Source organism: Egretta garzetta, unplaced genomic scaffold, assembly GCF_000687185.1.
Source record: "Egretta garzetta isolate BGI_Z169 unplaced genomic scaffold, ASM68718v1 scaffold448, whole genome shotgun sequence".
Classification (NCBI taxonomy): Eukaryota; Metazoa; Chordata; class Aves; order Pelecaniformes; family Ardeidae; genus Egretta; species Egretta garzetta.
In genome coordinates, this window is record NW_009260497.1 from 159,473 (window position 1) to 169,974 (window position 10,502).

The window sequence follows — 10,502 nt, forward strand, 5'->3', positions numbered from 1 at the left end:
TTGGTTGCTCTGGGGGGGGTTTATTGTGGGATTGCTGTAAATCTGATAAGTCATCACACAATTGGGGAGAGTTGCATTGTTAAAACTTGTAATTGTTTGAACTGTCACCAATTTGGAGAAACATTTCACTCTCCTGCCCTGTACGACTGCAGTGAACTGGACCACCTGGGAAGAAAAGGAAGTGGTAAAGGCGTGGAAGGTCTAACAACCAGCTGGGCTAAATGAAGTTTTACAGGTTCCTTAAATGAAATGTCCTTGTGTTAATCCCACATCCTGGAGAGAAAGGTGCTATATTTTATTCAACCCATGAATGAGTTCATCTCTGTAGCACTAAAGAAAACCGACTGGCTTACCAGCTGGCCTGCTTCCTAAAGAAAAATCATCCCAGTCAGAAAAAGCAAGAAGATGCAGCAGGTGAGGAACAGGGATAGGATGCAAGGTCTGACCTGCACTCTAGGACTATTCCTGAGACACAGCCCAAACGCTGAATCTCCAGCTGCTGGTAAGTTACGCTCAACTCCCAATGCACCATGGAACACAGTAAGTAACTTGTTGTGCTTCCGAGTTCAAGGACTGCTCTCTGTTGAAAGAATTTTATTTTCTATCTATTGTTTCTACAGGTGACTGGAATTCAAGAGAATCTCGAGTAGCAGGGCCAGAGCAGCTCTCCAGTGCGTTGCCAAAGCGCTGTGCTGGTAGAGCAACTGACTGCTTGAAGTCAAGAGGATGTAAAAGCCAAATTCTTGTGCTGGCAAGGGACAGAAGAGAGGATGATGTCTATACAACCAATGAGGTTAGGAACAATTAAGAAAGGGTGTACTTTTTTCTTTGTGACAATGACGATTTGGTTTCCCATTTAATGTCTCCTCCTGACTCTGGGCAAGCTGAAGAAACTATGTGCTTATCACTTCACGCAGCTTTTGCCTCTGAACTTGGGCCAGCCCCCAGCCACTCTCAGCTACTAATTACCTTTGAAAAATCCTCTTGGTCCTTACCAACTCTGACTACACCTCTTCTCACAATTAACTAAGAACTCACTTCCTGGCAATGACCCCTGCCATGGTACCATTTCAGTTTACCTTCCCTCTGTTCCCTGGGGCAGTACATACGGGCACCTGCTCAGAGAGAGTGTTGCTGCTGAGCTACAACCAGGTACGCCTGTGCAGCTAGCTTGAATGTGTGTGCAGCCAGGATGCAGATACAGGTGTGTCTGTAACCTGACTGCACTGCCTCTCGCTATTACAAAAATCTGTGGAGTGAGGATGCATACTTGAAACACTCCTTCTGTACTGTATTTTCAGATGATTTTTAGTTGTTGCCTCTTGTTTTGGGTTTTTTTTTTCCCTTCTCCCCCTGCCCAGGTACAGGCTCCAAGCTCCATGGCTGTCTCACTAGCACCCCAGCTGCACCTACCTGGGAAGAGAGATATGCTGTCTGGAAAGTCACCGTCTTGCCCATCTTCCACTTCAGGCACGCGCTTGGAGAGTGAACAGAAGCAGCCACAGTGTGCAGGTAGGGTAGTTCTCTGCCTTATAACACAGTGCCATTAATTACTGAGGTTACTTACAACAGACAGGTCATTACAGGACTTCATGTGCTTGGCAGCTGTCTGCAGTTGTGCCAAACATGACGGTAGCTGTCACTCACTACCTTCTGGGGCTGTAATTAAAATGCAGCTTCTAATGAGCAGAAACATCTACTGCGGTGGGGTTCCTTGCAAGTCTGGCAAATAATCGTAGAAAAAAAAAAAATGAGGCTGGAGGGGGCCTCCAGAGGGCTCTGTTTCAACCCTCTGCTAGAGGGAGAAAAGCACCCCACACTCAGGGGGGAAAATTTTTATGTCCCACCAGAATTGACCTTTTTCCAATTTGGGCGCATTGTCTCTTGTCCCTCAAGAGGAGGCTGGCTCCATCTTCTCTGTCCCACCCGTGTCTGGAGGCCATCAATACCAACCTGAGACCCAGTGTTGCTGCAGCCAGCAGGTAAAAGTTGCAACTCGGGACAGTCTGGCAGAGGAACAGAACAGATTAGTCCGAGATCGGCAAAGCCTGGATTCCAGCACACTGAAATCCAAGCTCAGGATTTTTCTCTCTGTGAGTCTGTGGTGCAGGAAGTAGAGTCAGGCTCCAAAGGTGGACCCAGGGTTAGACCTGAACTGCACAGGGGTCTCACTTTTCAGCAGTCCCTGCAGCTCTGTGCCTGTCTGAGCCACCCCCAGCACATACGGAATGAAGGAGCCAAGGGGGCATTTGACCTTGAGCAACCAGTAACAGCTCGCCTGCAGCAGGTGTTGTGTTGATTAACCCACCAGAAAGGGTTTATAGAGATGAACTGATCAGACCCCAAATTAAATGAGATATGTGCCATGATTTATTGATGCTCATTAGCAAAATCAAAATGAAAAAGTATTTCCATTGCAAAGTAGACCTCCACTTAAACCGAGAGTATGTGTGTTCAGAACACTGCCATGTCTTCCAGCATGGCCAAGCCCCTCCTCACACTCACAGTGGGATGTTAGCATGTTTCTTCCAGGGACTGGACTGTGTTTTACTAGCCAGCACATCTAGGTCATGGCAGATGCGCAGGCGGGTGCTCGAAGGTTGGATGATATCATCAACAAAACCTGTAAAAAACAAAACAACCCCACAAACCTTGACCAACTATGAATTACTTGCCTCTCAGTCATCTGATTCGTAATGTAAATTAACTAAATCAAAACACTATTTGGAATAAACAGTTCACAAGTGACAAATTAACTTCAGAAAATAATTTAAAATAGCCTTAAAAGGAAATACTCCCGTGTCAGTAGTTTTTAAATTAAAAAAGCAAATGTTTCTAATTTTTGCAAAAGTTAGCAAGCCAAAGAATGCTAAGTAGGGGGCTTTACTCACTGAGTACTGCACCTGTTAATGCAAAGTTTCAGACACACCACCTCCTCCTGTCGACTACTACAAGTCTGATTTAAAGGTTCGAAGTGTGGATGAGAAGAGACCCCCCTTAACTCTGCACTTGCAGGAACCTGCTTTTTCCTGGCTCAAACAGCAGTAATAGCCTGCTGCAAAACCAGAGGGAGCAATGCTGCGCATACTGGATGTGGTAGAAGACAGCCTGGCTAAGCCTTCCCAGCTCTGTGGCGCTATTAACGGGATTGAAATGGTACAGAACCAACCAACAGAGTAAGCCAGCATGACTGGAGAAAGGGAGCGCTGACTCCAGAGTCTATAGAACTGCCTTCTAGAGCACAGTTAATGCTTCAAAGCTAGAAGGAAAAGTTAGAAGAAAAAAACATGGAAAAATTTACTCCAAAGAGTCCTGGGGAACATCACTGAACTGAACTAGACTCTGGTGCTTTCTTAAGGCCACTGGGTCTGCATCTAGCATGTCAAACATGGTCACAGCACCTGTACTTCTGAGCAAAAGGCTGAGTTTTGAGATGCTTCCTAACACTACAAAATTGAAAATGTGCTTTTCGGCTCAGTCCCCACATCTCACCAGTCGTTTTCCATCTGAAGATGTTTTGTGTCTTGCCTAACTAACTTACTCATTAGCAAAAAGTTTATGCAATAGCTACAAATGTATCTATGTGCAATGGCAAACCCAAGCGGGGGACACAAGGTGCAAGGTAACCGTACCTCTCATGGCTGCAGGAAAGGGGTTTGCAAACTTCTCCACATATTCTGCCTCTGCGTCTGCCTCTTTTCCTCTGAAAATGATCTGGACAGCACCCTAGAGAGAAAGGTGAGTGTGGGCAGTTCAGCCCTGGCAGAGGAAAGCTGTCTGCTTTACCAGCCCCCTCTGCCCAGCACCATGTAGGAATGTGCATTCCAGGATGCGCTTCAGAGAAGATACCAGTTGCCTTCTCTTGCTAGGGCACCACTGTCAAGGCGTTGATGGCTGCTGCGTCACTGTCTCACCAGTGTGAGAGTCAGCCAGGATTTACCTTTGCACCCATCACCGCCACCTCTGCAGTAGGCCAGGCGTAATTTGCATCTCCTCTTAAATGCTTTGAACTCATCACATCATAGGCGCCCCCATAGGCCTGGAACAAAACCCAAGGGATAAATTAGTGTGAAGTGACCTTGCAGCAGCAATAGCCTGCGTTCCTCTTGCAGCTTTTACTAGTCCAAAGGCAAGCAACTGGGGCTAAATTTGACCTGGACAAGAGCATGAGTGTTTCCATTTTGCTACAATAGTCTCCAAAGACTAGACATCTCTTCAGCTAGAACCGCAGAAGAGCAAGGAAGGGGGCTGTAGGTAACTAAAACCATTCATGATGGCAGCTGAAGAGGAATCTGCACATGCTTGCAACAGCAGGCCTCAACCTGCACCCTACGTGTGCACAGAAACAAACTGGTCAGCTTGCTTCTGGAATTTCCCAGCCCAGGAATGCAGAACTCAGACTCTGCAGTGCTCCGCTCTGGTACTGGAAGTGGTCCAGACAGCAGTGATGAACAGATACTGCAGAGCCAACTGCAGTGGAGTCTGCTTCGAGGTATTACTGGAAACTACAGCAAGGCTGCAAGCTTGGTAAATAAAGATAATATTTAGAAAAATTGGAGAAGGCAAAGGGACAGAAAGAGGGAAACAACTTCTTTCCTTTTTTGCTGTGATAAGTCAACAGCCTATCAGAAAAACAAGCAGGAGGGGCAGACCAGCACAGAAAAGCTAGGCCTTCAAGGGCCCAGATGGTCCCCAGAGCTTACAGCAGCATGATGTCAGGTACCTTATAGAAAAAGGAAAAGAGTTAAGTAGACTATAGCAAAAGTAGATGGAAGAAGAGAAACCATGCAAGTGTTAAATCTGCAGACATGGCAGAAGAAAGACACAATCAATCAGCACTGGTTTTAGAAAAGGAGACTGAAGCGGCAAGAATAGAGAAAGATGGCAAGGGTTTGCTGTGCGCCGACAGATGGCACGGCCTCCGTGAGGTGAGCCGGGTGGCAGAGGACAAATCTGACTGAAGGCATTCCAAGGAGAAAGCAAAGAGCAGAAACATGCAACTCCAGAGGAGCACAGAGACAAAAGGAATGAAGGAACTGAGGTAATAGGCTGAGAATAGAAGAAATGGCCTCTTGTAACCTGACGTGAAGAGGTGTTACCAGATGGGACAAACAGAGATGTGACAACGACAGAAAGCAGAAGTGGGACAGATGGACAAAGCTTCGCATAACTCAGATTGCCTCTAGTGACAACAGGAGCTCTAAAAGAACACCATGGAGGCACGCCAATTTACCTTTCTGGTGATGATAGTAATTTTAGGCACAGTTGCTTCTGCGAAGGCAAACAGTAGTTTTGCACCGTGACGTATGATTCCACCGTACTCCTGAGCTGTACCTACAAGTGACAAACAACTTTTTTTCACTCCAGGGAGTTCACAAAAACCCCACCTCCAGTTTGGCAATTGCCATCATCCATTACCAGCAGCAAACCTAACAACAACCAGAGCCATGCTAATATCCAGGAGAAGGTGACGCCCAGGCAGTGTTCTCCGTAAGATGCTGAGCAACTCTACAATTCTCTCACCAAAAGCAGCATCTATTTGTATATAAGCTCACAGGCCCAAAACACTCATCAGATAGTATCTTCCTAGGAACCAAATACACTTACATCATTTTCAAGCCTCCAACTGTGACTAGCAGTGAAAAAACCACAACCTGGATTCACTTACCTAGAAACCCACTCTCCCAACCCCCTTTTTCTAGTCCATACTGAAAGGCAGCTTGGCCACCATACCAAAGAGCTATTGCTAGTCTTCCTTCACGCAAGCACAAGATGCTGGACCTTAAAAGACAGCATGAATTCCTCTCCAAGGCTTCTCACAGCAGGTGCTTCTGGAGCATGGGCACGGGCAGCAGATACGAACGCAAGTCATCCATTTTATAGGATGTTCACTACAGTTCTGTCCCACACACCAGCCCAGCTGACTTGACTTGGGAACAGCAATCCCATATATTTTATTTCTAGGATTTCTGAATTTCAGACCACTGGATATAACTCTACAATTACTTTCTAGCAGTTTATCCACCTACTGTCTTTCACTTTCAGCACCTGAGATAACCTCTTGGAGTACTCTGGGATCTTTGCTATGGATTTTAAAAAAAAAATTAAAGATTTTAAGTAAAACTTCTTTAAAGAGTTTTTTGGGGTTTTTTTAATAATTTGTTTGGTGGTTTGACCTTAATGCTTCCTCTCAAGTGTAATTTGAGTGCCTAGTAATTTTATGCCTACACTTACAACTGTCTGGTCTCAACTGCAATTTCACTTTTGGTTCTTGTATTCCCCTCCAGCTGGCGGGACTTGCCAATCCTGCAGCAGCAATTGGAACAGCCACATCTTTCATCCCAGGCAGCAGTCTGGACACAGCTGGGATGCTCAACCTAGACCCAGAAGCTGGAAGCACTCACAGACCCTAATCCAGTCACCACCTTAGTTTCTAATTCACACTTAGAAGAGAGTAGCCAGTCACTTAAAATGCTTCCAAGTGTAAGCTCAGTTCAACTGTTATTTGAATGATTTACACTGTCATCCACAGCCAATTAACATAAACTCTTTTCTGGCCATCGATTCAGTCCCAAAATTGTTCTAAATAAAGGGGTTTTATCCAGCTACAGGAGATGAATGCCCATTTCAAGTGTTTGGGTCACTGTGAGATGTTTTGTACACCTCCATGAGCTGGTGTGACAGATTCTTTCTTCTGAGATGATGAGATGATCAACACTCTCAGAATTTATTACTTAATCTGAAATTTCTAATGCTAATGTACTAACCTTGACAAACTCCTTGACTACAGCAGTTTAGGATCACTATCAAGCCTCAGATCCCCTCTCTTTACCTTTCTCTACTTCTATTTATCTTCATTATCTACTTGTAAACCAACATTCTACTATGCAATATGGTGCACTTAAGCACCCTCTGGTACCACACTACCCATAATAAAGGCATATAAATGAAACAGCATCTAAATAAAACAGCTGAACATTTAAAGGGACAGGGAGTCTCATTATAATGAAACACCGCAACTTCCACACCATTTATGACAAGGGCAGCATCTCCAGGGAATGCAGTTGGGTTGGGTTGGTTTTTTTTCTTGGACAGGCCACAATCAACAGCTTTGCTGGGATTCCAGACAGCAGCTTTCCAGAGGGTGACATACCCACGCTCGGGCCTGGCAAACCAGTCATCCCAGCATCTATCAGACTGCTGAACACTTCAGCCTTAACTTACTGCGTAAACTGGCCCTCTCCTCAGTCAAGCCCAGCAAAGCTTTGTGACCTCCAAACACGTGGATAGCAATACTGGTGGCAGAGTTAGGCACACCATTTTTCTGCAACTTCTTGCATATTTCGCTATCCTTTTGTGATGACTACTGTCCTTAGATTACAGAGCTTCCATTCCCAAAAAAGTGACATTTTAAAACCTGGCCTATTTAAGCCTAGTACAGTGAAGGTCTTTCACAGAGTTTTTAAAAATGGGGTTTTAACACCCCCCTATCCCCCCAAACTAGCTGAAATATAAGTGCAAAGCATACCTGGCAAAAATCCAGGAACATCCACAAAAGTAATCAGCGGTATGTTGAAAGCATCACAGAAGCGAACAAAGCGGGCTCCTTTCACGGAAGAATTTATGTCTAAGCACCCTGAAGTTAAGAAAACAGGGTAAGGTGTTAACCATTCCAATGACCTGCTCATGGCAGTAATTCAAACCAGGATTTCAGCTGTATACGCTTCTTAAAACAAAACCAAAGCTTATCTATAGATAATGTGGAGATAACCTGCCCCGAAGTTAACTGGTTTAGAACTGAGATTAGAGTACAAGCTGCATTCAATAAGTACTCATTTCCTTCTTCTGACAACGACTGTGCATAGAGGCTTTCTATCCCAAAAACATAGCAATTTCAATGATATTCTTGTAATTTAAAGTATTCTTCTGTAATTTTCTCTTTACTGACATTTTTTGGATCAGTCATATTGAAAGGCTAGAGAGTTCTCCATTTAAAAAAAAAAAAAAAAACTAAAAAATTACAAAAAAAGTCCACTAATATCTTGAGAAAGATCAGCATTTTTGGTAAACACGCTGCAAAGTATTTATGTTCTGTTTCAGTGCCATTTAGAATTATATGATGTGCTACCACATTAAACCTAGACGCCCTTTTACAAAATGCATTTACCTGAAACATTAAAAATGTTTGTTAAAATTGAGAATATCAAATGACGACTAAAGTGATACTAAAACCTGCTGACTGCCTAGTATCCCAATGGTTGTATCTTGTAAAGATTAGCAAAAGAAGAAAATGTCATGTTGGGTCATAAGATTTTCCCAAACAAAAAGGCACAAACCTTAAAAACAAGGAGTGAAACAAAAAAAAAAAAAAGACAAAACAGAGAGGAGGCACAAACACTGTTAAAAACTTTCACGTGGGCCTCATACAGCCAGCTCTAACCTGATGCTACTTTGGGTTGGTTGCCCACTATCCCAACGGTTCGTCCATTCATCCTGGCAAATCCAACAACGATGTTCCTGGCGTAGGCAGGCATGATCTCAAAGAATTCCCTTTCATCAGCAATCTGCAAGGGCGAGAGTTAGGCAGAGCCCTTATGAGGATGTACACGTATATATGCATATCTATATATGCAGGCAAACACAAAATCAGTTACGTTAGAACTTCTAAAACATTTCAGAATTTGCAGAATTTAAAAAAAAAAAAAAAAAAAAAAAAAGAAACCTTTTAGTCTTTGCAGCCTTCATTGCAGGAAGTAACTAGTGCTGTGCTTGCTATCAAACTGCCGCTTAGGCATTCCATCAGAGAACCTTTGTGACATTTCCAGCAAGCCTTGCAGTGAGCCTTTTTTCCCCAGCTTATCAAATTAAAACTTCAAATCAGCTGTTAAGAATTTCTCTCTCACAACTTAATTATTGGCAGACTACACTTTTAAAGAACAATTTCCAGTGATAAAAAGCAAGTAGTAGTTTATGGAGCTCAGAAACTCTCTGTGGCACATTTAATATATTCTCTTAGTTCCTTGCAAAGTCAGAGCACTTCATTAGCAGAGCATGCTAATTATTATTATTATTATTAGACAGCATGCTGCGCTGCATACATCTCCCCCAAAGTCACTGACAGTGCATACAGCGGAGGATGGAGACGTGCTTGTATCTGCACTAGAGGATCACCGGCGCTGCGCCGAACACGCCTGGCCAGAACCGCCACTCCCTGGCAGCTGCACTCCTCTCCGGGGCTGAAATGCCAATGTGTGCTCTGCAAAGTGACATCCGCCGGTGTGTAACGTGCTATCAAAACTCACATGTTCAAAAGAGATCATAATTATACGTGGAACAGTAGCGACACCTATACATGGCTGCCTCGTGTTTTCTGCTAGAATTCCTTCTTTTCGATGTTTGTGACAACTCTGCACTTCGCCAGTCATTTCTGAGACTGACGCAAAGAAAAGTTGTGAAAAATGTAAGTATTATTGAAGTAGGTTTATTTCTTTCTTTAATACTTCTCAAAGTCTGTGGGAGGGATTTTTTTTCTCCTCCTAATTCACTTAGCTTTTGGTTTTTTTTAAACACCACCTTTTAACTTGGAACAGGTAATACTGAAATTCAGCATGGAAGAATCCAGATTAAAAAACATCCTGAGCTTGCTTTCTCCACTAAAATGAGTCTAAATGCAGGCAGCTGCAAACTGGAACGTGTTACCTGAATGCACATCTGGGGAGAGACAGGCAAATAAAACAGCAAAAGGGAGAATTTGTAAAGGTCCTACAAACACAGCTGAACTCCCCCCCCACACACCCCATTTGTATATGGTGCCTGTGAAATGGAGTCATTCCCAGCTTCCTCATCCACCTCAGAGCCCTGGGTCATTTCTCACTCAACACCTGAGTGGTAGGTGCAGCAGCTAGAAATTTTAATATTCAGAATTCAGACCCTCGGGGTGCTCTACAGGGGGCTGTAACAGTTTCATGTGATGAAACTTCTTTTACAGGCACGTGCTCTGCCCGAGTGTTCATCATGTAATAAATTGTTACGACCCAAGAAGTATTCAAAGTTAGGCAAGAGAATTATCGCTACTGCCTATGCTGCTTTAGTAAAACCTCCGTTATTTATACATTGCATTACTGGCTTCCAGTTTTTTTAAAAATTAGTAAGAGGTTTCCTTCCCTGCCAGGAGATCTGCCTCACCTAATGAAACTTTAATATTGGAGTTTCCAAGCTTCTGAGTGCTGGACTCGTAATTAAAAAAATACATCCTTGTACTGTCCCTGCACATCACCGTCTCTGAGAACAAACAGAGGAGGGTCAGTCTTTGAATGTGTTCTACGTAGTTTATCACCCTTTATAAAAAAAGAGATAGAATTCAAGACAGTCATAACAAGATGCAGGGGGTTGTTTTGAGCCCAGAGAGGAAGTTGAATTACAGCATCTTCTGTCTGTACATGCAGCATAAGAAGATGGATCCTGAAAATAAATCTTAGGATTCTTTTCATCTGCTCATCTTT

General features: G+C 43.7%; 1 protein-coding gene across 1 annotated transcript in view; it reads right to left on the bottom strand.

Annotated features, from left to right (window-relative positions):
• Window positions 1–1,830: 1,830 nt before the first annotated feature.
• PCCB (propionyl-CoA carboxylase subunit beta) overlaps window positions 1,831–10,502 on the bottom strand; it is a 24,163-nt gene continuing 15,491 nt past the window's right edge. The window contains exons 10-16 of the mRNA XM_009644413.2: window positions 8,441–8,564; window positions 7,529–7,636; window positions 5,234–5,334; window positions 3,941–4,039; window positions 3,633–3,726; window positions 2,506–2,623; window positions 1,831–2,006 (exon numbers count right to left, since the gene is read on the bottom strand). Of these exons, the coding sequence (XP_009642708.2) occupies window positions 1,943–2,006; window positions 2,506–2,623; window positions 3,633–3,726; window positions 3,941–4,039; window positions 5,234–5,334; window positions 7,529–7,636; window positions 8,441–8,564 (708 nt within the window). The 3' untranslated portion in view covers window positions 1,831–1,942. The remainder of the gene's footprint in view (window positions 2,007–2,505; window positions 2,624–3,632; window positions 3,727–3,940; window positions 4,040–5,233; window positions 5,335–7,528; window positions 7,637–8,440; window positions 8,565–10,502) is intronic.